The following is a 27,385-nucleotide window of genomic DNA, read 5'->3' on the forward strand; positions in this document are numbered from 1 at the left end:
GGCGTTTGACACGTGCAAGGGTAGCATGGGCAAAACATATTAGACTATTCAGCAGTCCTTTCGTAAAATGATTGTCTCAGTCCAGCAGTTTGCCCAGTGCAACATGCACATGTGTATATTTTCAGGTTTCAAGGAGACAGCGTTCGCATATGCTATATCTGCGGCGGGCGTCACACATCAAGTGTCGAAGGCCTGTAGTCTGGGCAAGCTGAAGTCGTGCGGCTGCGACATGAGCGTGTACGGGGTTAACAGAGACTTCGAGTGGGGAGGATGCAGCCACAATGTTGACTTCGGAGAGCAGTACGCTAAACGATTCATGGATTCCAAAGAGATGGCTCGGGACATTCACTCTCGTATAAACCTCCACAACAACCGCGCTGGAAGATTGGTAAGAAACTCCCGACTATACTGAGAGGCATTAGAAACGCATACTCAATTTAAGATATATATTTTGTTTAAACATATGAGGTCCGTTTACATTTTACCTTGTTGACAGTGTCCATTGTTTGTTATTACTGTAAACATGTCATGTGGGTTCTGGAAACGAAGCCAATCACCAAAACGCAACACACCACTGGGAATGCTGCTATCGATGCACATTTTGTGAAAGGCATGATGCACGTGCAAACCTCAAAGGTAGGCCCTATTAATGCACACCATGACATTTTGCCATCACTTGCCTTCACAATGCCACGGTTAACGCAAGATCAGCGTAATGAAGCGATGGGGTTGTTAAATGCTGGTCGTACACAGAACAAGTTGCTGCTCATTTCCATTGCCATCAAACGACAATATCGAGATTACATGAGCGGTTGAGAACCACAGGCAGCGTAAGGGACCGTCCTCGACCAGGTGCACCGCCTGTGACGTCACAGAGACAAGATCGTCAAATCGTTAACAGCCACCTCAGAAATCGCTTCACGTCTGCCAGGTCAACGGCAAATGCAACCATTGGTGTCCGTGGAAGACACATCGGTGACCGTACAGTGCGTCGTCGTCTTGCTGCCAGGAATTTTAGGTGTCGACGACCCTACCGTGGACAAATCTTGACTCAGGCACGCAGGCTAGCACGGCAGCGATGGGCAGCTGGTGGAGGTAATCTCGGTGGTAGAGTTTAGAGACAAGTTGTTTTTTCTGATGAATCACGTTTCACAGTCAGCTACCCTGATGGACGTTTACGTGTATACCGACGCCAACATGAACGATTTACAAAACCATGTTTTATTGAACGTGATCGGTTTGGAGGTGGAGGTGTTATGGTTTTGGGAGCAATCAATGCAAATTTCCGTTCGGATCTTGTTGTTATTCAGGGGAACCTTAATGCCAGACGTTACATCGACGTTCTACAGCCTGTTCTGCTGCCATTACTGACTCAACGTTGTTTACGTCGCCATGTCTTTCAACATGACAATGCAAGGCCTCACACTGCCAGGATAACAAATGCCTTCTTGCAACAGAACAACGTTAATGTGTTGGACTGGCCTTCAAGGTCCCCAGATTTGAACCCTATAGAACATTTGTGGGATGAACTTGGCCGCCGTGTCCGACGTCAACAAAATCCTCCAAAGACGGTTCCACAACTGACTCAAGCTCTTCTGCATCATTGGAGGCGTATTCCTCAGGCTGCAATTCGTCGACTGTTGTCTCTCAATGCCTCGCGGGGGCACGGGTGGCCCAGTCGTCTAAGGCGCCGCGATTCGCTGTGCAGAGTTGCGTCCCTTGGGCACGCCAGAAACCTATGATTGTGGGTTCGAATCCCGGTTCGCCCCGATTATGTTTCAAGGTTTGTCAGCACCATACCCGTGCTCGTGGGTTTCACCGAAGTGATAAACGTCTGAGACCTGCATCACTTGCGGCTTTCCTCCCACATTAAGCTGACACGCCGCGATATAACTGGAATACTGTTAAAAGAGGCGTTAAACCCAACTCACTCACTCACTCACTCACTCACTCACTCAATGCCTCGCCGGCTTCAAGCGTGCATTGCTGCACAAGGGGGACACACTCATTATTGACACCACTCGCCTTTGACGTCATTTTCATAGACATTAATTCTTTGTCACACAGCAACTGTTCATGAAATTCATCAGTGTAATCTTTAATTAGTCATTTGTATTGATTGTCATTTGTATATTTCATTTCGGTAAAAAATTATTGACACTTAAATTTGAGTATGCGTTATTTGTGCCTCTCAGAATAGTTCTTCAAGCAATGTCATGTTATAGACCTATCAGAAGACTTTAATTAATCTCATCTGATAGAGCTATAGCCTAAAGCTTAAGAAAGTGTAAACAATAGTAACGACACATGTTCTACTGCAGTGTGTTCTGCAGAATGTCACCCATGTCCTGAGGGTTGTAACAATAAGTTTCGTGTCAGATGATCTAGTGTGTTCTTCAGGCGTTCACAAGTAACGTATGTAATAAGCTAGTGTGTTCTTCAGGCGTTCACAAGTAACGTATGTAATAAGCTAGTGTGTTCTTCAGGCTGCCACCCGTAACGTATGTAATAAGCTAGTGTGTTCTTCAGGCTGTCATCCGTAACGTATGTAATAAGCTAGTGTGTTCTTCAGGCTGCCACCCGTAACGTATGTAATAAGCTAGTGTGTTCTTCAGGCTGTCATCCGTAACGTATGTAATAAGCTAGTGTGTTCTTCAGCCTGTCATCCGTAACGTATGTAATAAGCTAGTGTGTTCTTCAGGCTGTCATCCGTAACGTATGTAATAAGCTAGTGTGTTCTTCAGGCGTTCACCGTAACATATGTAATAAGGTAGTGTGTTCTTCAGCCTGTCATCCGTAACGTATGTAATAAGCTAGTGTGTTCTTCAGGCGTTCACCGTAACGTATGTAATAAGCTAGTGTGTTCTTCAGGCGTTCACCGTAACGTATGTAATAAGCTAGTGTATTCTTCAGGCGTTCACCGTAATGTATGTAATAAGTTAGTGTGTTCTTCAGGCTGTCATCCGTAACGTATGTAATAAGCTAGTGTGTTCTTCAGGCTGTCATCCGTAATGTATGTAATAAGCTAGTGTGTTCTTCAGGCTGTCATCCGTAATGTATGTAATAAGCTAGTGTGTTCTTCAGGCTGTCAACCGTAATGTATGTAATAAGCTTGTGTGTTCTTCAGGCTGTCATCCGTAACGTATGTAATAAGCTAGTGTGTTCTTCAGGCTGTCATCCATACCATGTGTAATAAGCTAGTGTGTTCTTCAGGCTGTTATCCGTAATGTATGTTATAAGCTAGTGTGTTCTTCAGGCTGTCAACCGTAATGTATGTAATAAGCTAGTGTGTTCTTCAGGCTGTCATCCGTAATGTATGTAATAAGCTAGTGTGTTCTTCAGGCTGTCATCCATACCATGTGTAATAAGCTAGTGTGTTCTTCAGGCTGTCATCCGTAACGTATGTAATAAGCTAGTGTGTTCTTCAGGCTGTCATCCATACCATGTGTAATAAGCTAGTGTGTTCTTCAGGCTGTTATCCGTAATGTATGTTATAAGCTAGTGTGTTCTTCAGGCTGTCAACCGTAATGTATGTAATAAGCTAGTGTGTTCTTCAGGCTGTCATCCGTAATGTATGTAATAAGCTAGTGTGTTCTTCAGGCTGTCATCCATACCATGTGTAATAAGCTAGTGTGTTCTTCAGGCTGTCATCCGTAACGTATGTAATAAGCTAGTGTGTTCTTCAGGCTGTCATCCGTAACGTATGTAATAAGCTAGTGTGTTCTTCAGGCTGTCATCCGTAACGTATGTAATAAGCTAGTGTGTTCTTCAGGCTGTCATCCGTAATGTATGTAATAAGCTAGTGTGTTCTTCAGGCTGTCAACCGTAATGTATGTAATAAGCTAGTGTGTTCTTCAGGCTGTCATCCGTAACGTATGTAATAAGCTAGTGTGTTTTTCAGGCTGTCATCCGTAGTGTATGTAATAAGCTAGTGTGTTCTTCAGGCTGTCATCCATACCATGTGTAATAAGCTAGTGTGTTCTTCAGGCTGTCATCCGTAATGCATGTAATGAGCTTGTGTGTTCTTCAGGCTGTCATCCGTAATGTATGTAATAAGCTAGTGTGTTCTTCAGGCTGTCATCCATACCATGTGTAATAAGCTAGTGTGTTCTTCAGGCTGTCATCCGTAATGCATGTAATGAGCTTGTGTGTTCTTCAGGCTGTCATCCGTAATGTATGTAATAAGCTAGTGTGTTCTTCAGGCTGTCATCTGTAACGTATGTAATAAGCTAGTGTGTTCTTCAGGCTGTCAACCGTAACGTATGTAATAAGCTAGTGTGTTCTTCAGGCGTTCACAAGTAACGTATGTAATAAGCTAGTGTGTTCTTCAGCCTGCCATCCGTAACGTATGTAATAAGCTAGTGTGTTCTTCAGCCTGTCATCCGTAATGTATGTAATAAGCTAGTGTGTTCTCCAGGCTGTTATCCGTAACGTATGTAATAAGCTAGTGTGTTCTTCAGGCTGTCATCCGTAACGTATGTAATATGCTAGTGTGTTCTCCAGGCTGTCATCCGTAACGTCCAGAAGCAGTGCAAGTGTCACGGAATGTCCGGCAGCTGTGAGCTGAAGACGTGCTGGAAAGCCGCGCCTAACTTCAGGGAAGTGGGGGATCTACTGAAACGGAAGTTCCAGGCGGCCACCAAGGTACAGGTACAGGCGCATTTATGTCCTACGCATGTGTATACGCAATGTGGCAGAGGACTGTATATTGATATGAAGTATGAGTGACAAAGATGACACTCACAAACAAGACATTATAAACGTGTTCTGGCCGTCAGACCCATATTCACTCTAAGCATGTATAAGCATCTATAGGAGGTACAATATCTGACAGGCCACGATGATTTCGAGTAAGAGGCAGTTTATCTGGTACTTGAAATCTGTATACTTGTACACTCCAATATAGCCGGGAGTTGACCCTGGATGATTAATATAGCAGTCGAATCTCGTGCGCAAATGCACAGATGTTGCACCGACATTACAGTATGTCGTTGAACGTTTTAGAAAGGTGTAGAACAGTTACCGCATTATCAAACAATAATTGAAATGATTAGCATGACTGCATCATATTTAATCATAGCTTACATTTTTTTAGATTCACATCGGAAATGCCGCCAGTGGACGGTTAATAAAGCAGAATGGTCGTCGCCCGCGCCAGTCAGATCTACTGTACTATCAAAGGTCGCCAAGCTTCTGTGAGCCTAACAACCGTCTTGATTCCCCCGGCACGACCGGTCGCTTGTGTAACAAGTCTAGTGACGGTGTAGACAACTGTGGAACATTGTGCTGTGGCCGAGGCTATAACATCCTCAAAGTCCGCCGATCTGAGAGGTGTAACTGCAAATTCTACTGGTGTTGTTATGTCGAGTGCCAGACATGTACTTACAATGAGTGGGTGACAGTGTGCAAGTGACCTCGGACAGAAGCCACACACTGTGGTAATCACTAAAGGACGTTCACATGGAGCCAAGGATGTCGACACTGTGAACACAGAATCTGACGCGTTATCACTATGTGCCTGATGTCGAAGTAGATACAGCGACAAAGTGACAGACTGAGTGCTGACTGCATCAGGGGAAGGTACAGAGATACCTTCAGGTGACAAGACAAGACATGGTAGTTCTGTCGTCTTCAAATGGAATGTAACATGCATAATTGAAGGTTTGGGTATTGTTGAGGATCACCAGCCTTGTAACTTTTTTAATGTACATAAGTTTCTATCTATATGAAGTGTCCTGTAAGTGGAGTGTTCATGTAGCATTGTAACAGATAAGTGTATAGTGGTGCCTGAATCTTTGAAGGGACTTGGACACCTATCATCGCTCCCGCGTTACCCATATCAAAAGTGGCAATATTGCAAAATGTCAAATAAATTCCTAAACATTATGAACTCGCACAAGCTGGTCATAACAGTTACGGTCAGCCAACTTGTCTCCCCTCTCCAGTGACAACAGAAGACAACAGAAGAGTTCTTCCACAGTCGTTGTAAGGTCGATTGAATAGCTGTCAAAAATCGAAATTGGGACATTGGTACCATGCTGTTTCAAATTACAAATACGACGCATATTATTCAAGCCGCGTTTCGCAAATCAGCTTAGTCAACTTCGGTACCAATCCGTTGTTGTTACAAAAAGACGAAAATGTTGGGTGTGATGTAATGTATCTGAAATGGAAATGGACATTGAACTATCAACGTTGTGCCAACGTTTCATCCATCTAAAAAATGTTCAGTCTATCTCTAAGCGTTTTCAAACATAAACGCTTCACCAAGAATAACCTAATTCTATGACAACAGGAAGCCACACAATAGAAGTATCTAGCCAAATAAGGCTTATCACAATGAAGATGACACAATGTCAATTGGTTTAGGGAGGTCAGATGCGATGGGCAGGCTCACCTGGAAGCTGTATCAGCACTGAATTGTGGATATTTTAATGAAGCACATTTTAGAAACTGAGGTGATCGTCATATCAAATATCTAAAAACGGCGGTTGTCAGCGTGATTGAGAAAATGTGTGTCTTTAAAACAGCGTACTGTGTCTGTAGCTGAGCATTTAGTACGTACATCCACAGCAATTGGCGTACACTGTCAGTAAAGCAACCTCCTGGGTAACCTTGGGGGTTAAATCTGTAAATCTGTAAATAATCCAATCTGGACCATCAACCAAGTCACCTACCCCTGATCAGTTTAGTCGAGAGATCTATAGTCTAACCCGGAATTCCCACGGGTTGTCAACAGCTCCCCTTTGGTAGGCGCGTGAATCTAATGCTATATGTGATGTAACACCTATTTATTCACCCATATAGCGACGTCCTTGCACGTGTGTGTATGTGGCGGTTTGTACTAGCCCAGACTAAAGCCGGTACCAGTCCAGGGCACCATGCCGCAGTTTCACATTGGTATCCCCATCAGACTCATTACACGGACTCTCGAGTCCGCCAGTCCGTTTTATCCCACTTAAAGGGGCACTGATCTAAAGCAATTCCCCGGGACTGGTTGTTGCCTTTGTTATTGTTTTTTCTCAGTGAGTACCCGAATGATACGCAACGCACCTGAGCGTGACAAGAGACTGGGCTACCATCTGCAAGGACAGCTAAATAAACTTGGAGGCAATATTTGTTTTACTCATTTTTTAACACTGATTGGTTAACCGTGATCTAATAAGATTTCGACAAAGGGAGCATGTTAATTAATTTCTTCAGCCTAAACAAACAGACAAAAAGAACGGCGGAGCTCATCGGGTGTCGTCATTTGGAAATACCCCTGATTGTTAAAGTTTAATAATAATAAAAAAAATATCCATGCAGTGAAAGCATTTTCGGATTTCGGATTGCGTCGATAATATGATTCTTACTCCCTTGTTGTCATCCACGTTTTCTGGTATAACCCTACACTTGTGTATTTGTCATTCACTTGATGCTCAGTTAATGAATTTATTACAGGTATAATTAGTGGTAGCGCCACTCAGAATACCTGACAAAGGTTCCCATGTGGCATTTATTGTGTCTAGGGTAATTATTCAATCTAAATCCAGGTTTGAAGTGAGGTGAAATGTGTGTTAAGTAATATACACGTGGCAGCCCAGCAAGAGATGAATGATCAGTTGATTTACTTTTTTGTAAATCAGTGGATCGTTCGTAGTCATCAAAGGATTAACAGAAAATATGTTGATTGATTAATCACTGTTATCTTGCACAGTGGATATGTCAAAAGTGAGTGTTTACATGTCTAGGTTTACTCGAACAAATGGAATACACTCATATCATGGCGTGAAGTGCCGATGTAAAAACAACATACTTTGTTCAAAGGGTTAACCGATAATACGTTGATTGACTGCTCATTGTTATCTAACTCAACGGATTTCTTTAGGAACGGAGGACGTTATGAAAATAGTTGTCACGTTGATTTTCACGGTTACATCCCATTAGTAAGACATCCCATTAGTGAGACACCCATTGTAAGACAGTGGAGTAGGTGGGATTAATTAAACGAACACAGCCAGTCTACCCACTTAACAATGGTCACAGCCCATGATTAGCGGATTAATTAATAAGAGTAGGCCAATAATTCTGTTTGAATATTCTCAGGAAATAAATGAGTTAGGAGCTAGTAGGAGCTTACTCAAAATGTTGAGATGCATGTTTTGTTAAAATTTACTTATTACACATATAAATTCCCCCTAGTCTGTGAACATTTCTGGGCCGCGTCCCAATCAAACCCTCTCATCCAAAACTTAATAAACCAAAATATCAGCCCCCAAAACCAAGCTCTAGCTCGTAAACACCCCTTACTTACCCCAATATCCCAAAGAATAACAAACTACCTCAATGAACACCAAATTAAAAAAATCTTAAACAAAACTGCAAACAATCAAATATCTTCACCCCTAAACTTAAAATACCCAAAATAGACACAACACTAGCTAGCCACATAAATAAACAAACCGACCCAAACATAGCTAAAACCACCACACTAGCATGGCCAAATTGGCCAAATTGGTGTCACATTTACACGGACGGATCTTCAGATCCGACCTCCAAACACACAGGTTTCGGAGTCCATACCACACAACCAACTAAAACCACACAATCCTTCCGACTCCCAAACAACCAATCAATATTCACGGCAGAACTAATGGGCATGGCCTCAGCCCTCCATAATCAAGAATAAAAAAAACACACAAAAAATCCTAATATTTACCGACTCCCTTAGTGGACTGCAAGCCCTCCAAAACAAAAATACCAAAAACCGACCTAAATTAATAAATCAAATACTTAAAAGCTCCAACGACCTAACTAAGGCAGGCAAACAATTAACCTTCTTGTGGATACCCGCCCACGTAGGAATATACGGTAATGAAAACGCCGATAAAGCAGCTAAACTATCCCTCAAAATCCCAGAAATAAGCTTAAACTTACCAATCTCAAAATCAGAAATTAAAAGCGTAAACAAGAAAAAACTCACCAAAAAATGGCATGACCTTTATCTAAACTCAAATAGCCAAATCAAAAAAGTACTCAGCAAACCACTAACCAAACCAAAAATTCTCCATCCATCCAAAAAAATCGACAGAGTATTCACTAAACTCATAACAGGACACACCAACCTAAATAACCATCTAAAAAAAATAAAAAACATACTGCAGGTTACTGCCCACACTGCAAACAACTAGAAACCCCAAAACACGCACTCATCCACGGCACACACTACCTAACACATCGAACCGCATTACAAACCACCCTCAATCTAAACAAGGCTCTCACTCTAGAAGCAATACTAAACCCACAAAATAAACTAGAAAACTTCAAGGCCTTAGGCGTATTCTTAATCAAAACGGAACTAATAAAACCCATCTAAAAACACTATAATCTACCAAATCAAAATTACATAAACAAACAAACAAACATCCACCATACCCAGCTCCCTTAGTTCTCCTCCCCAACCCCATCGGCATCTATTCCAAATCTCAAAATTCCAAAATTCTATATAATCAACCCCTAAAGCCCCCTCTTGGGTTGCACACACCACTTTCGCCCCTTTCGGACCCGTGTCCGTGTGCGAAATACGCATCAGTCGGAAAGCGCACGTTAAATCTCCAAAGTAAGTAAGTAAGTAAGTGAACATTTCATGAACAATCATGGCAGGTTTGCAGCAGGTTGAGTTCATTACCAGTCAAAGAGGTACTCTCCAGGTCCTCTTTCAGGGATATCTCCACTACAAGAACAAAGTAAGACAAACTGGTACTCATTGGCGATGTACCGTTAAGACCTTGGCAAATGTACAACAGTTGGAAATTTTGTTAGAAATTTCACTGTACACAACCACCCATCAGAAGACACCAGCAGAATCCAGTTCCTTGGCAGCTTAAGGAAGACAGCAAGAGAAGAACCAACCACTCCTATGCCAGCCCTCTACAACGACGAGGTCTTGAGACATGATCCGGAGGCTGCAGCTATATTTCCCTCCTTCCGCAGACTCACCATCCCGAAACTCCCTAAAACCAGAGCTGAAGTCGACATTGCAGCACCCTGGAGAGAGACCCATGATGGTGAGCGGTTTCTGCTTTTTGCCGACGGTGAAGAAGATGCTGGTATTTGCAACTGATGATCAGCTTAGAGTCCTCCAGTCAGCTTCCATTGTCTACATTGATGGTACTTTCTCCGCCTGCCCAGATCTTTGGAATCAGCGTTACATACTACATGCACGGAAAGGATGCATACCTATCCTCTAGTCTACGCATCGATGCCTGATTGTCGGACTACAACATACCAACGCCTCTTTGCTCAGTTGAAGGTCCACATCCAACTACTGAACCAACCATTCAACCCAGAGACATTCCAGGTCGACTTTGAAGTTGCTGCCATGAGGGTTTCCACAGTCGCCTCAATGCATCACTGAATCATCGTCATCCTAATCTCTACAGGTTCATCGAGATCATCAAGAAGATTGAGAAATCTGAGAAGACCAAGCTATCTCAGTTAGACCTAGATGCAGCTCCACCAGCAGGAAAGCGTGTGTACAAGGAGATTGACAATTGACTTTCCAGACTGAAGAATCAGCTATCCCAGGGTGTCAAGACACCACTCCAGTTCTTGGATGCTGTTGGCAAACTTCTGAAGATGGATTAAGGTTGTGTCAGTGTGACAACCTCGATGTGAACTGTGATGTGAACTGTGATTTTAACTTTAAATGAACGCTAAGTGGCGAATATGTTAAAACAATGGATTTAAGGGATGGATGAATTAAAATGTTGAATGAAATAAAGTAAAAGAGGGTATCAAGCATCTTGAGTCATTTCTTTTGTCTATAAGAAAAATAAGACAAGTCCATTTTCATGATAGGGGTTAATTACCTGATTAACATGTGCAACCAGGTTTGACATTGTTGTTTTAAGGTGTCTCACAACTGGGCTGTCTTACTAATGGGAGGAGACCATTTTCACAGTCGATCTTTGAGACTTGACACCTATGTGAAACACTTGAAACAATCCAAGTGATCAGTTGAGAAACGAACACGGGTTATAATATTCCGTATAAAATAATATATATATTTTAAAATATTTGATTGTCACAGAGACACGTGACATCGAATAAGTTTCTTTGTACAGCTGCAGACGTGTGGGGTATTATTCCTTTGTGTGGATATTCACGGATACATTCCTCGAACAAGGAAGTTGCCTAAAATTATACACATAAATTTGGTAGGTTGTAATTATGATATTTGCATTTTGTTTTCCTTCATTTGCTGTAGCATTGGACAGATTCATTCTTGTTCCTCTACGCCTTGGTTGGGAAATTCTTCGATGCGCGACAGACGTTGTTTTCACAAGTCTTTTCCTTTGTAAGTGTGTATATATTACAATCAATTTGTAAAATGTGATTCTCTTAGGCAATTTATAAAATGTGTAAATATTTCAGTCATTTTGACTGAAAAATATGCCCATTTTTTTGACAGATTGACTAAAATTGATTAAGACGATCAAAAGGGCCTAAAAACACCACAATAGATTATTATGTAGCATTAGAAGCCAAACAATATAGATATGTACTTTTCATCGTAACATTTTCAGTCTCTTGGTGATTATATTAAACATAAAAATGTTTGGAATTCGTTGTCATAATAATACAGATGGACAAAGTTTTCAGTCAATTTGTAAAATAACTGAATATTCAGGCGTTTAATAAATTTCCTAAGTGAAATTTTTCACATTTTGACTGTAAAAATATAAACACGATAAAATAAGCAATGCTCAGGAGAAATATTTACTTGTTTGTTAATTTGTGTTGCAAGTCAAAATAGTGTAAACGAAAATCGCACAATTCCAAGCAAGTGACACATCTAAACTTCGTCACCATTATCGATGCTACCCATAAAGATACCTACATTTCCTTATTATTTCCAAATCTGTATTTGACTTTGTTGATCAATGTGACCATACGCCCTAAAACTATCAATGAAAGTGACAAATGCGCTTACGAATTGCGCAGCACAGGTCGCGAACTAGTCTAGGTTTCCGCTATATCATCCGGGTTCTCAAGTGGAAAAAAAAATAACAAAGGCACCAACCAGTCCCGGAGAATTGCTCTAGATCAGTGCCACTTTAATGCTGAGCGCCAGGCAGGGTAACAAGTACCATCTTTAAATGACATTTGGTATGACGCGGCCAGGATCGAACAACCGACCATCTGTTCTACGGGAAGACGCTCTATTATTTAGACCACGTAGGCGGTTCATAGATTATTTACTTTGCCTCGTTGTTGTATTATCGTGTTGTTGGTCACGAGGCTGTAGGACCAGCGGAATGGCGGTATAAAATATCAAATCTTGTGTGTGAGCCCAGCCCAGCCGTGACCAAAGATTATATTGTGTGAATCTCGGACGCACCTAACCTCTGATCAATAAGAGGGAAATGTGACAAAATCAATGTCAGCAATGGCGTCAGATATACAGTATACTAACGGAACTGTGTAGTGTGCTTCATATAAAGTTCTTAAAAATACATTTTTCTGAAAATAAATATATACTCAAGAACAAAGGTTCCTGTGATACCAATATTTTAGTGTATTTTTCAAACAGGTAAAGATTGGTTTTCAATATAGTAGTACATGTATGGAATCAAGTTACAAAAACACAACTGCTACAGAAAAGTATGCATTCCATACAAAAGTTGACTTTTATGCAAGTCCAATGCATTTCACTATCCAAGAATGGTTATGAAAATATGTTCGTTAACGGGATGCCATATGCATTGTTTAGCGATTCTAGCCAGCAACAGTGACTGCAAGAAGCATCCCTGGCCTTCGACGAATATCTTTACAAACCGTACGTCGTCGCCTCAGATGTGCAGGGATTGTCACCAGAAGTCCCATTTTGATAGGAAACCGAATGTCAAGCACTTCTACAGTGGTGCAGACAGCGTCTACGCTGGACGGCCTTGCAGTGGGGACAAGTTCTATTCACTGTCGAGTCTCGTTTTCACCTCAGCCACAGCGATGGACGGATTCGAGTGTACCGACGTTGAGGTGTACGTTACGTCAATCATTGTGTCATGGAAGAAGATCGGTTCAGGGGCGGCAGCGTTATGGTATGGGGTAGGATTACAGCAAGAGAGAGGACCCGTTTGATAGTGGTAGAGGGAAATCTCAATGGACAGCGCTACCGAGACGAGATCATCAGCCCTGTTGTCCTACCGTTTTTGCTTCGTCATGGCCCAGCCTTTACCTTTCAACATGACAACACCCGGCCTCATATTGCTCGACTTGTTCAGGATTCTCTTCAACAAAACAACGTGAATGTCATCCCCTGGCCAGCTCGCTCCCCGATCTCTCACCAATCGAGCACATTCGGGATGAGATAGATCGGCACCTTCGACGTCAACCATGTGTTCCACAGACACTCCAGGAACTTTGAAACATTCTCCAGCAGATATGAACAGATATCCCACAGGACTTTGTGCGACCTGGTCCATTCCATGAGACGAAGATGTGTTGCTTGCATCGCAACCAGAGGTGGACACACACACTTTTGATTTGTAAATTGACATTTTGGCATGTTCATGGTTATTTTGGATGAAATCATGCATTTTCTGAAGTCAGTATGGCAAATTAAACCATTTGAACACTTATAGGAGTCTTTTATCTGTTGCAAACCGAATTTGTTTCAAATTTGGTAAAAAACATAACTTTGCATCAAGTCTTATTCAATGTCACAGGAACTTTTGTTGTTCAATATATCTTTCAATATGTATTCATGAATACATTTCTAGGACTTTAGGTCTTTATTCACAATTTGCAGCATACTCACACAGAGCGCACAATTTGGATGTTTGCGTGTTTGTTCGGAGCATGATACTCACATGTACACACTTGGTTACACACTTGGTTTTTAGTGTGAAAAGCACACAATGATAGCAATCCCACGGCTTGCTGAAAATTAAGGTCTACTCGCCATGTGTATGCTGCAAATAGGAATGCCGTAAAAAGTTGCCCATCAAAAGACAATATTATGGAAACGTTATCGACAGCAGGGCAGCATTCGTTTAATCGCCACTGCCGTTCGTCCCCGTGTGACGTCACGCCAATAAGACAACAATATTCGGTTGATGCATCTACGTAATCGATAACCTAACTGCCACATTAACAGCTCAGACAATTCCTGGGTTGAGGCCAATTACTGGAACAACGTACGCAACCGGTTAAGGGCACGCATCGGGCCCCACATCCAGCGATACAACCAATTTTGCTTCCACGTCACCTTCAGGCAGGTATAGCTTGGTGTAGACAGAGTTTCAGAAGAAAAGACTGGGATAGGGTACTGCTCACAGATGAGTCCAGGTTTCATCTGTACAACTCTGTGAGCGGGAGAATATTTAAATAATGTTTGGGCAATCTCATTAAAATCAGACCTTAGTTCTCGCTACCGTTAAACAAAGATCAGAAAACATCCCACTGGGGGTCACGTCAGAACGACCTTTCATCCGACCAATCAGTGCGTCGTTTACCAGATTACGAAAGTGACAGTCGGAATGTGATTTCTAATTATGCAATCTCGAAAACTTTAACATGGGGTATTCCGAACAATAGTTACGGGTTTAAGACTGAATCCTTACAATCTAGACCATCTATTAGCCATTCCAGAATGTTTTTTGTTCAGGTTTCAAATTTGTAATCGAGAATTTGTCAAAATATGTTTCGAAGCGTTGTGGCCAATTTGAAATTTGTGCCGTAAAGCACGAGAAAGCTGCCTTCTGATTGGTCATTCCATTGATAAGTCAAAGTTCGCGCAAGGTCGGTCTGACGTGACCCGAAATGGGATGTCCTCAGATCTTTGTTTAGCGGTAGCGAAAACTAGGATCTGATTTAAATGAGATTGATGTGGGTTACTCATCTTCATCAGTTTTGGGGTGGAATTGTGATGGTATGGCGTGGCATAACAACTAATTGGAGAACAATTCATTCAATGGCAATTTGAATGGTGTACACTACCGGGACGACATTGTTCGAGATCACATTGTACCATTTGAGCAAATACAGGGACTAACCGCAGAATAATGCCCACCCTCATGTTGCACATCTTGTGAAAACCTTTTGTGGCATTATGCGGGTGGTGGGGTAGCCTAGCGGTTAAAGCGTCCGCTTGTCACGGCAAAGGCCCATGTTTGATTCCTAACATGGGTACCATGTGTGAACATGGTGTCCCCCACCATGACATTGCTGGACCATACTCACTCAATTTAGGCATCATAACATTGCTGTACTGTCATGGCCAGCTGTTTCTCCTGACCTCTCCCCCCATTGAACATGTCTGGGGTTACATGGAATGATACCAACATCAGGATTAGAACCAGCCGGTGAGTCAAGCTAAAGTTGTGCCAATCTTTTGTTGACATTTTGAACAACAGGTTGTTTTTCATTCACCTCGTGCCTTCAATGCACCGCCGCTTCCTCGCCTGTATCAACATAAATGTTGGTCAGACCCACTATTGATATTGTTCATTGTGTTGTTACACCAACCCTCTCCTGGCCTGTCTCTCGGTCTCCTGTCCTCAGGAATGGGTTTTGTCCATGAACTTGCAATGATAAAACATTGATCAAACGAATGACCAAATAATATGTTGTTTTTTTTAAAACATAACATTTACACCACTTTATGTGAAGCACAGTTACGGTACTTTTTTCTGTTGTTATACAGTAAAGTATGGTTATAACGAACTCAAAGGGACTACTAATTTCTGTTCGTTATAAACAAGTTCGTTATAAGCATATATACAGTATAACTACAGCAAATAGTCGGGACAAAAAAGTAAGTTCGTTATATCCATCAGTTATAACCGTGTTCGTTATAACCGTAGTTTACTGTACATGTATTGGGATAGATCTACGCCATCACGACGCTAAGAGAGTCAGGAACCAGTCTTTAAAAGGAAAGGATAACTTTCAGGGTGACACATTGGTAAGGTTTTCCCATACAGAAACTCAAACTATGGTCACGACTAGAGGATTGATCACATGGTGCCCAAAATACAAAATATTTATAAGAACATAAGCACAAGGTGCTCTACGTTCTACCTGTACTTATACATATCCTGCAATATTTGCAATATTAGCTCACAGTACATAAAATAAAAAACAAAACGCAGCACATGGTAAACAGCAGTAAGGCACACTTACTGCATGTCACAAGGGTACATTCAGAAATGAGCAAAAATAATATTTCAATGTACTTGTGGCAAGTGAGCAAGTTGTAGAGACACAAATGTTGGGTCATCTGTGCAAGTTTTAGGTTCATAGGCCCTGTGGTTTCAGAGCAGATTCAAATATCATTGTCAACACCATCCCACCACGGACAACTACTATGTATGACATGTAACACATTGTTTACTTCAACAGGCTAACTGACCAAAGTGGACATTTGAACAAGACACTCTGATCTTGTAAAGTAAACAGCTGCATGATGTTGCTTGTGATGGTACACCACATCTCATTCCTCCACCTTTTGGTTCATATGGTAAATACAACAAAATGGCTTGCACTTTCTATGGAACTCATTGTTTTATTGCGTTTAATTCTTTACAGACTGGAGATAAAAGTCGAAAGTAATCAAAGATAAGACGTAAATTAGTAATTCTAACCTTAACTACCAACAACACTGTAGCACATCATCTAGCTCTACCAAAAAGAATAATTAATACATTGTTGAGTCCTCTGTTTGGAATGATTCTGCCAATGGTCATGCATCTTATGCTGTGTAGTATAAATGGGCAGCTAGAGGCATGACACCTGGGACTAAACCATTCAGCAGCCTCTAGACATAGCGAAAAGGCACCTGCAGGGGGCCGACACAGTGCACTAGACAACTCCAGGTCAACAGCCGTCAGAGGGGCTGACACAGTGCATTAGACAACTCCAGGTCAACAGCCGTCAGAGGGGCTGACACAGTGCACTAGACAACTCCAGGTCAACAGCCGTCAGAGGGGCTGACACAGTGCACTAGACAACTCCAGGTCAACAGCCGTCCAAGGGGCTGACAGAGTGCACTAGACAACTCCAGGTCAACAGCCGTCCAAGGGGCTGACACAGTGCATTAGACAACTCCAGGTCAACAGCCGTCGGAGGGGCTGACACAGTGCACTAGACAACTCCAGGTCAACAGCCGTCGGAGGGGCTGACACAGTGCACTAGACAACTCCAGGTCAACAGCCGTCGGAGGGGCTGACACAGTGCACTAGACAACTCCAGGTCAACAGCCGTCAGAGGGGCTGACACAGTGCACTAGACAACTCCAGGTCAACAGCCGTCAGAGGGGCTGACACAGTGCATTAGACAACTCCAGGTCAACAGCCAACAGAGGGGCTGACACAGTGCACTAGACAACTCCAGGTCAACAGCCGTCAGAGGGGCTGACACAGTGCACTAGACAACTCCAGGTCAACAGCCGTCGGAGGGGCTGACACAGTGCACTAGACAACTCCAGGTCAACAGCCGTCGGAAGGGCTGACATGGGGCATTCACAACTACAGACTCCTATACTTGGCAGGTTAAGAGCAGTTTACTTGATACAATGTTGGATAAAAGTGAAGGTTCTGTATAGAAAAGGGGTATTAATACGTCACATTTATGCAGTACACTATACTTTTAACTTATAATATGCTGGCATTATATAAAACATGTATACAGAACATACAAAAAACTAAAATTCAATTGTGAGCTCCTCAATGATTAAACACACACTTTCTAATATTCCAGTGATCACTTCTCTAATTGTACAAACTAACCTGTAACTATAGCCAATTGCACTTACAAGACAAGAAAGGTCGAGGTTTCATCTGAACAGATGGTCCACCTGACATTCTGTAACACTGACTGCAGTTCATAGAAGTCAAAGCTGATCTGGTTCAATTTATTTCTTACCATGCGTATATGGAACAGTTCAGTTAAAAGTGCAACTTGGACACTTAAAAAGAGCAATACATGGATACATGCATCAATATCAAAATCATTCTTGACTGTTGATTGAGTTGATATCCACTTTTATTTGACTGTCAAAGACCTCAGAGTCATCATTGACCAAAACCTGACCATGGATTGTCAAGTAAACAATATCTGCAAAAGTTGCTACTTTCACATTCAAAATATCAGTCAGATAAGACCCATGTTGACATTTGATGCGGCACATCAGCTCGTGAGATCACTTATCCTATCCAGGTTGGACTATGCTAACAGTCTGCTTATTAATATCAAACAGGATCTATGTAGCAAACTGCAACGTGTGCAGAATGCTGCTGCCAGATTGATATGTAGACGAAATAAGTGTTCACATGTCACTCCTTTATTAAAATCATTACACTGGCTTCCAATAAAATCTAGGATTGAATACAAAGTCGTGTGCCTTGCATACCAGTGCTTCTATAGTACAGCACCTTCCTATCTGAGTGAACTTCTTACCCTACACCAGCCAGCACGAGATCTCAGATCAGCACACAAACTCCAGTTTAGTGTCCCTATGGTCTCACTCAAAGCATTCGGCAACAGAACTGTTGATTACACTGCATCTGTGCACTGGAATTCCCTTCCAGTGGAAATTAGGCAATCTCCAACTCTGGACACTTCTCAAGACAAAACTAAAGACTTATCTCTTTAGATGTGTCTATGACCCTGTGTGAGGCACTATGAGCGACTACTTAGACGGAAATGGACTTTATTATTACATGTACAGCAAATTACATTCTGACCTGATCCACTACCATGCCCAGGATCCACTTACATGCTCCAGTACCGGTCTTAACATACTGACACTCAAACTTCTAAATTTTTCTTTTCTGATTTAATCATTGGAGAAATAATTTTATCAGAAAAAAACAAAACTTTATTTATCTGCAAAGTATAGGGGACGAACCATTGGATATTCAGGGAGAGGGGGTCTGGGATTTTATCGAAAAAAATAAATTGTCGCCAAACATTCTTATTCAAACATTCTTATTCTGGTTTTGCAGCTATAATTTTATAGGCGTTCTTCATGGTTAATGCAAGTGCATAATTTGTAAACATATAACCTGAATTTATGATTTGCAGCAAGTCTCCGACAAATATTCCTTTCTTTAGTGCTACCTGATGATGAGGTTTGAATAAATCCTAGGACCCAAATGTTTTCTTTGATTAAGAGCCCTAAAAAGATTTTTTCGGTGTAAAGTGTCAATTCCAAGGATATAAATATAAGCATTTGTATGAAATTTACAAATTTGAGTTGTCCTGCTGATAAAAACAAATAGAATATCAACATGTCTCACACTATTGTGAAACTGAATGAAATTTAAAGATTTTTAATAAACCACATAAATAGAGTGTCTGAAGTATCATCTGCACTAGTTTATCTTTCCTTCGTGTTCAAACAACAGGAGCCTCCTAAACCACTTGGTAATATAGTATCAGGCATGATTGATTACCTTCACCGAATATCTGCACAGAGATTAATGCTTCAAACGTTTCACAATTAATTTAAATAAAATTTTGAGAATCAACTACAACATATATCAATAGTGTTCAAACATTTGTGTATTTATTCCTTTGAACATACCTTATTAATAACATCATATTTTCATAAAAAACATAAGTTTCTGTTTTGGGCCACAAGGTTTTGTTTGTTTGTTTGTTGTTTAATGACTCAGCAATATTCCAGCTATATGACGGCTGTCTGTAAATAATCGTTTCTGGACCAGACAATCCAGCAATTGATATCATGAGCATCAATCCGTGCAAAAGGGATCGATGCCATGCATCAACCAAGTCAGCTGGCCTGAGGGCCACAAGGAAACATTGACATGAAGATGATGTCTGAGTGGTCTAGACTAAAGAGATGTTGTACACAGTAATTTCAGCTCAATCAGCAGATAATGTATTGCACATTTGTTTCCATTTATCTGCGCGTAGGAGTAATTTTATGTATTAAGCAGTTATTTTTATAAATCACAAACACGGACAACTTACAGTAATTTGCCCTTACACATCAAATGATATTGAAAGATAACTTATACATATATCTCAAAAGATGAATATTGTTTTGGATCAAAAATAGCATTTGTTCTCTTTCTGAATTGTAATTGTACATTAAAAACAACAACTTTTGATAATGAGTGTGAATGTGGCACAAAGAACAGGAAATTAATATTGGACATTCAATATTTCAAGAATCACATTTTGAGAAAACTGTATACAATTAACATCAGTATTTACAATAGTTGCAGGCATTTGCAAGGCAATAAAGCGCCATATCCATGTGTGTATGTGTCACTGGGAGGGGGGGGGAAGCTGTTCATAATCACTTGCTTACCATAGTAAAAACATCTTACATAATGAAAGTGTGCTAACACTGATTATTCCAGGATCACTGTCTTTGCTACCCAGCTGTCAGTCACTATGCCAAACTGTGTCCCAAACTCCTGCACTTCTAACACTGTTGAAACAAAGTACTTGTAGAGTTTGTGCCCAGTGGGTGACACTGTGTCACACCCTGGACTGGTGGAGCCTGTACCAGAGTACAGCTGCTGGAATGTACCCAACGTACACCAACAAGTGACAACAACACAACAACAATGTGAGATACATCAAGTAACAAGTGAATAAATAAGGTTTCTAAGAGCCAGCGTGACCAGGCTGTCCTCATCTCTCTAGTGCTCCTTCATCCTCCAGGATATCAACCAACTTGTCTGCACGCAGAGACTCATCCATCTGAAACACAAGCAGTTCAGCAGCATTTGTAGCAACTTGTACCACATATAGGCACTGTATCATCCTACTGCAGCTGTAATACTGCTTAATGTGTATACAATTACATTGTAGCTGTCCTAATTTAGGTTTGGAGGCTTGTAACTTTGAACCCCTTTGCACATGTTTATATGCGCTTCACACTCACCTGTCTTGACATCTCTATGATGATCAACAGTTTCTTGATGCCAATAAATAATCTAGAAAAGAAAAAGAAGAATGAATTTATTCTAGGCAACATGGGAGGACAGTATCAAACTAGAATTTTGTGCATCATGATCTTAGCTTGTCATAGCAAATATTGATGCAAGGGAGGTAACTCCTGTGCTGCCACCAAACCACCAAATGGCAATACCTATATATGTGACAATATGTAACTGTGAACATGATCAAAGCAAGAGGTTTTCACTCAGTAACTACCTCTTGCCAGCTGTCCTCCTCTCTACCAGTTCCATCTCCTTCTTGCTGAACACATCCATGCTGTCCAGAACTGCCACTAGGTGTTCACTCATGGAGATGTTGGACACATGAATCACTGTACTGAAAACATTCAGCATCTCCATGTCATCCAGGACATCCTTGCGACTTGTCGTGCCGATCACCAGCAATTTGCGACCCTGCAAATACACTGTCATGAAGGAACAGGAAAACAACAGAACCCATTGAGGACAATCTTCAGGAACCAATGAGAACACATCCAGTTAGATCTGCCATTAGGAATTCTATTGCAATGAATCAAGGTTAGCTTATGCTGATCAAGTGTTCACGTACCTGAGGTGGGGATTTCTTCAGTAGAACAAGAAGGGCTTGCAAAACCAAGTTGGAGAAACGTGGACCAATTGGCACGTAATCTGTAAATGACCATATCATGGTAAAAGACTTAAAAAGACAGAAGACAAATGTTATTTAGAAACTTATGAATGCGGTGAACACCTGTACTTGGCACAAACACATGGCAGATTTCAACTCGCAGAGAGTAGCCAGGCAACAATCCAGTATATGTGCAGTGACAAAATGTCAATTAAAAGAAAATCCCCTTTTTTAATGAGCACAATAATATGTAGCCTGTAAACAGCGAACAAGTCACATTGGTCAGCTCACGGTCACCACTTATGTGTCTGGGACACAACATTATTCTTGAGTCAGCAGGAATAGCAGACAGGTCAGGTAAATCTCTGTTAAATAATCTAATCAGATCTTCACCCAATCTTACACATTATGCATATCAAGATTGGATAGATTAATGTCAAAGTTACCCTATTTTTTTTAGTATAGTGCGCACCTAAGTATAATACGCATCCCCCTCTAGTGGATTCAGTATTTTGGTGAAAAAAATTACACCCGTACCCCTTCAGCAAATTCCAGTAAACGAACGGGTGATAAGAAACTTGGTCAGTACAAATTTGAAATTTGAGATAAAAAAACATAAGACATGTTGATTTACCATTTAAATATTCTTTTTGTTCTGCTAGGCATTGTTTTACATCCAAGGATTAAGTTTACCTTGTGTATTTTCTCGTAAACTAAGATGAAAACAGCAATAAGCTGTACACACGTTTTCTTGGAATCTACCAGTGATTCAGTTAAAGCTTATCTAATGATAGAACTTGAGATCTGATATCGGTCCACATGATCTTGATAAAATACTGTGTAAACCCGATTTGGAGGGGAATAAATTTCTCAGCAGGGAATAAATCTCTTATACCTCTTAAATGAGTAAATCAGGCTGCATGTGAATTTCTAAGAGACAGAATAAATCCCTTACACACCGCTTCAAAGCAAAAACCTGCACGCTTTTTAAAATTTAATGGAAGTCACATGACACAGCACAAGCTAACCTCTGCTCAATCGAACAGCTATTTTCTAACAAATTTTGAATTAGTTGAATTCTTTTACAATGTGATATTAAAACATGTCCGGAAGATAAATTCGTTGTAGCAGGATCACTTGGGGTACATGGGGTTTTATGCATCCCTCAAACAAACAATGCCTTAAAATTCACTTAATTCAGTAAATGTTTTCAAAGACTATACTCAAGTCAATAATCCATGAAATGTTGTCCAATAATTGAATAAGATAGCCCTGGATGGACAGTGCGACCCAAATGACAGGAAACTTACCCAGCAGCCTTTCTATATCATCAATGAGGATGCAGCTGAGGGGGGACTTGTATGCATCATCGAATATCTACAACACAAGTCACGCTATCAGCAGTCGAACACCAGAAAAACATCAGTTCATAACACATTCAGCAACACAAGGCTGCATAATGTCTGATACTCTCCAAATGAAATACTGCTTTCATTGCAAGTAGATTTTGATAGAAATATAATCCACATGCCATGTGCTATGACATCAATGACATTATACTGTGATGATTGTGGACTGAGAGCAAGCAATGATCCAGCCCCACACAATGCCTTCGGACACGTAGCACGTCAACCAGAGAGTGTCACCTTCAGACAGATCTCTTACTTCACATACTGGTGCATACAAAGAAAACATTCCTGTCATTTATACATGATCAAAATACCAATCCATCTGTCCACATGCAACTGTTTATTAAAGTGTCAGTTGTCTGTAGTCAATGTAATTCTAAATATTGTTACAAAGAACAGATTCCCTCATATTTATGTAATTATGGGGATTACCTCAAGCATGTTGCCTTATCTCTCCTTACACAGCTCATGAATACCTATTCAAGCTATTGTTAATACAGATGCAAACGTTCGTGCCAGACTAGTGCAGTCATGTACAGTGAAGTGTATGTTAATGGCAACCTACACAGACACACTTCTGTGACACTATGCATTATCACACTATCACTCACCCTCTTGATCGCCTGGCATTTTGCAGTTTCTGTATACCCAATCATGTTCTCTGGGGTGCATAGTTTCACAAAGGGTAAATCTGACCTCTTGGCAATAGTTGCAGCTAGACTAGTCTTGCCACTGGAAGGAGGACCTGCAGTGACAGCATGTATACACTTGACTATGTTGAACATAGTTCTCAGGTAGAAACAACTGAAGGAAGCATGCACATACCACTACATGTCTTTTATATAGCCACATGATCCCCCCCAATCCATGAAGTCACCTCTTAGGTAGCTGGGAACCAAGGATACGGTAGGCATTTTATGTCATTTTGACATAATATTTAAGTCATGCATAACATTGTTGTTTTGTTTTGCCAAGTGACAATCATTTATCCCAATCATGTTTCTCACGTGTCTGTAACAGCAGCGCTGATTGGTTCGGAAAACAGAAATAGAAACATAAATACACACAAACACAGACACCTAAAGTTTTTAACAAGATCCTTCATTTGTGCTCTTATGCACAATTTTAGGTCTACAATTGAAAAATGCTGGTATGTCTTGATGGACATACAAGTATCAGTTTATGTCATTGTTGAACACACACATGTCAGTAATGGCCTTGTTTCCACATGTGTCACTCTTGGCCTTGGTGTCTACACGTGTCAGTAATGACCCTGGTGTCCACACGTGTCAGTAACAGCCTTGGTGTCCACACGTGTCAGTAATGACCCTGGTGTCCACACGTGTCAGTAACAGCCTTGGTGTCCACATGTGTCAGTCTTGGCTTTGTTTCCACATGTGTCAGTCTTGGCCTTGTTTCCACATGTGTCAGTAATGGCCTTGGTGTCTACACATGTCAGTAATGGCCTTGGTGTCTACACGTGTCAGCCTTGGCCTTGTTTCCACACGTGTCAGTATTGGCCTTGTTTCCACACGTGTCAGTAATGGCCTTGGTGTCTACACGTGTCAGTCTTGGCCTTGTTTCCACACGTGTCAGTAATGGCCTTGGTGTCTACACGTGTCTGTCTTGGCCTTGTTTCCACATGTGTCAGTAATGGCCCTGGTGTCTACACATGTCAGTAATGGCCCTGGTGTGTACACGTGTCAGTCTTGGCCTTAGTGTCTACACGTGTCAGTCTTGGCCTTGTTTCCACATGTGTCAGTAATGGCCCTGGTGTCCACACATGTCAGTCTTGGCCTTGTTTCCACAAGTGTCAGTAATGGCCTTGGTGTCTACACATGTCAGTAATGGCCCTGGTGTGTACACGTGTCAGTCTTGGCCTTGTTTCCCCATGTGTCAGTAATGGCCTTAGTGTCTACACATGTCAGTAATGGCCCTGGTGTGTACACGTGTCAGTCTTGGCCTTGTTTCCCCATGTGTCAGTAATGGCCTTGGTGTCTACACATGTCAGTAATGGCCCTGGTGTGTACACGTGTCAGTCTTGACCTTGTTTCCCCATGTGTCAGTAATGGCCCTGGTGTCTACACATGTCCGTAATGGCCCTGGTGTCTACACATGTCAGTAATGGCCTTGTGTTTTCACACACTTCAGTAATGGCCTTGTGTTTTCACACACTTCAGTAATGGCCTTGTGTTTTCACACACTTCAGTAATGGCCTTGGGTGTCCACATGTGTCACTAAACAAACTGAGGATTACCTTGCAATAACATGGTGACAAGGGGTGTTCTGTCACTGGTCTTGGTCTGTGACACTGTGAGGTCTCCAGCTTCTAGCACTCTGTTCACTGGTGAGCCCCAGTTGATGATACCATTTGTCATGAACCGGTCCAACTCATCCTTGCTGCTACCAAATGCCTAACATGGAACACATATATTAAAAAACAGTTTTTCAACCTTAGCAAACTTTTACACATTAGTGACAACAAACATTCTGAAATACTGATATCCAGGAACAATGAAACAGTAAGTTGATTAACAGGAATATTCAATAAATCTTTGTTGAGTATATTGATATTAGTAAAATATACCACCATACTGTCTGATACAGATGCATTAAGGAGTATTGTAGGTTAAGTAAAAACCTGAGTAAAATCTTTTTACATTTGTGTACTTATCCTGCATTACTCCTTAATGCATTCACTGCTTACCTTACGACAACAAAAGACAGCGCTCAGCGATAGTCCTGGGTGAAAAAAAGATGTTTCCGTTTTCAACTCCTGCTTTTTGCTCGGGCCACCACCGTTGTCATATGACCTTGATGACAAGTCACCTTCCTCACATCACTGCCTTTTGAGGCAAGACTGTGACGGTTGGGTCCTTAGACTTAGTAATGCAGGATAAGTATACAAATGTAATAACTATTTAGATTTTACTAAATTTTTTACTTATCCTGCATTACTCCTTTATGCATCTGTATCAGATGGTTTGGAGGTGGGTATACCTTCAGAAGTCCAAAACCTCAATAATTCACACCCCAAAAATGACACATGTTTGTCAATAATCTGTGAGGTGGAAAAAGCACACCGGGTTGGTTCAATTTTATTTACAAGAGGAACATACGAATTCATGTGTAACACCCTGTGAGTGAGTGAGTGAGTGAGTGAGTATGGTTTTACACCGCTTTTAGCAATATTCCAGCAATATCACGGCGCAGGACACCAGAAATGGGCTTCACACATTGTACCCATGTCGGGAATCGAACCCGGGTCTTTGGCGTGACGAGCGTACGCTTTAACCGCTAGGCTACCCGACCGCCCCGTAAACACCCTGTACACACTTGGTAATAAAGAATGATAGCGAAAGCGAAAATCTTTACCTACTGTGTCATCGAGCCAAGCTTGCCAACCATCCTGGTACAATGACCCAGCAAGGCTCTCATTAGGTTAGTTGACCTAATTCCGGTGTTTATAGTCAGAAATCTTGACCTGTGATATTTAAATCACCCTGTGCATTAACCTCGAATCCGTAAAATGCCGGAGGCGAGGTACCAGTTCCACACAAGGGACAGTCCACAGTGAACTGTATGGTGTGGTGTTTCCGAGTTCTGTGTAGGACAAGTGACTTGGCCGGTGTAGGTGCAAAATTGATCTCCCTGAAATTTTTTACCCGATGCTGCCTGTACAATGATCCCCACAGATGAATATCCAGCAGCGTATGACGATTTTGTCCAATGTCCAATCTTGAAGGTGTGAAGTTCTTCAAGTTTGGAACAATTGTCTTCCAGACACCACATGAATCAAATTCAACAAGAGTACTAACGCCTCTCCGTGAAATCGTTTAGCCAACGTTGAACATACATCGCTATATGGGAGAATTGGCAGAAAAATTTATAGCATGAGACCAGTCGCTGCCAAACGTTGAGGAAAAAAACAACCTCTGTTGGGAAATTTTTACCATAGTTGTAAATGTTTTAGACAATTGTCTTTGGCCTCAATCAGATCTTGTTGGAAAACCAGTGGGAAAACCATGCTAAAGTGATATGAGCCTTCTGGTTTTGCCTCGAAGGAAATCTGGTCCTGACATTCCTTGAGGGATGAGTTTTTTGGCTCAATATTGCCCGATCTGCCCGCCCACTGGGAGGAATTCTGATAAACGTGCTCCAATGCTTTGAGCGCAGTCTTGTTCCTGTGTTAGATACTTAACCGTTTGTTGAACAGGACGCTAGTTGATCAAGGTTGACGTAGGAGCCTGCTCTTAAACTCGGAGTCCCAGTTGGACAGCTCAAGCCTGCGGGCCACGGTAATCTCCATTAGTGTGGCCCTGAGATTGTTCCTCATGTGGTCAATTTGAAGCTGTTGGAAGTCAACCACAGTTTTGAGATGATTGATGCACTGCCGGATAAGTAGG

At 41.5% G+C, this 27,385-nt stretch overlaps 2 protein-coding genes across 6 annotated transcripts in view; one reads left to right on the forward strand and one right to left on the reverse strand.

The window, feature by feature from the left end:
• Positions 1-7,222, forward strand: part of LOC139463739 (protein Wnt-10a-like) — a 59,127-nt gene extending 51,905 nt beyond the window's left edge. The window contains exons 4-6 of one of the 3 annotated variants that reach the window (XM_071244994.1): positions 126-388; positions 4,492-4,644; positions 5,096-7,222. In XM_071244994.1, the coding sequence (XP_071101095.1) occupies positions 126-388; positions 4,492-4,644; positions 5,096-5,413 (734 nt within the window). In that variant the 3' untranslated portion in view covers positions 5,414-7,222. Of the gene's footprint in view, positions 1-125; positions 389-4,491; positions 4,651-5,095 lie in introns of all 3 variants that reach the window. The other 2 variants (XM_071244995.1, XM_071244996.1) reach the window with 2 other exon arrangements.
• A 9,322-nt stretch (positions 7,223-16,544) lies between these two features.
• LOC139463742 (vesicle-fusing ATPase-like) overlaps positions 16,545-27,385 on the reverse strand; it is a 51,986-nt gene continuing 41,145 nt past the window's right edge. For all 3 annotated transcript variants that reach the window (XM_071245000.1, XM_071245002.1, XM_071245001.1), the window contains exons 15-21: positions 25,237-25,393; positions 23,591-23,724; positions 22,881-22,947; positions 21,532-21,611; positions 21,181-21,377; positions 20,909-20,960; positions 16,545-20,724 (exon numbers count right to left, since the gene is read on the reverse strand). In XM_071245000.1, coding sequence (XP_071101101.1) covers positions 20,656-20,724; positions 20,909-20,960; positions 21,181-21,377; positions 21,532-21,611; positions 22,881-22,947; positions 23,591-23,724; positions 25,237-25,393 — 756 coding nt within the window. In that variant the 3' untranslated portion in view covers positions 16,545-20,655. The remainder of the gene's footprint in view (positions 20,725-20,908; positions 20,961-21,180; positions 21,378-21,531; positions 21,612-22,880; positions 22,948-23,590; positions 23,725-25,236; positions 25,394-27,385) is intronic.

This window comes from Haliotis cracherodii, unplaced genomic scaffold (genome assembly GCF_022045235.1).
Source record: "Haliotis cracherodii isolate W230 unplaced genomic scaffold, xgHalCrac1.p SCAF_16, whole genome shotgun sequence".
NCBI classification, from domain to species: Eukaryota; Metazoa; Mollusca; class Gastropoda; order Lepetellida; family Haliotidae; genus Haliotis; species Haliotis cracherodii.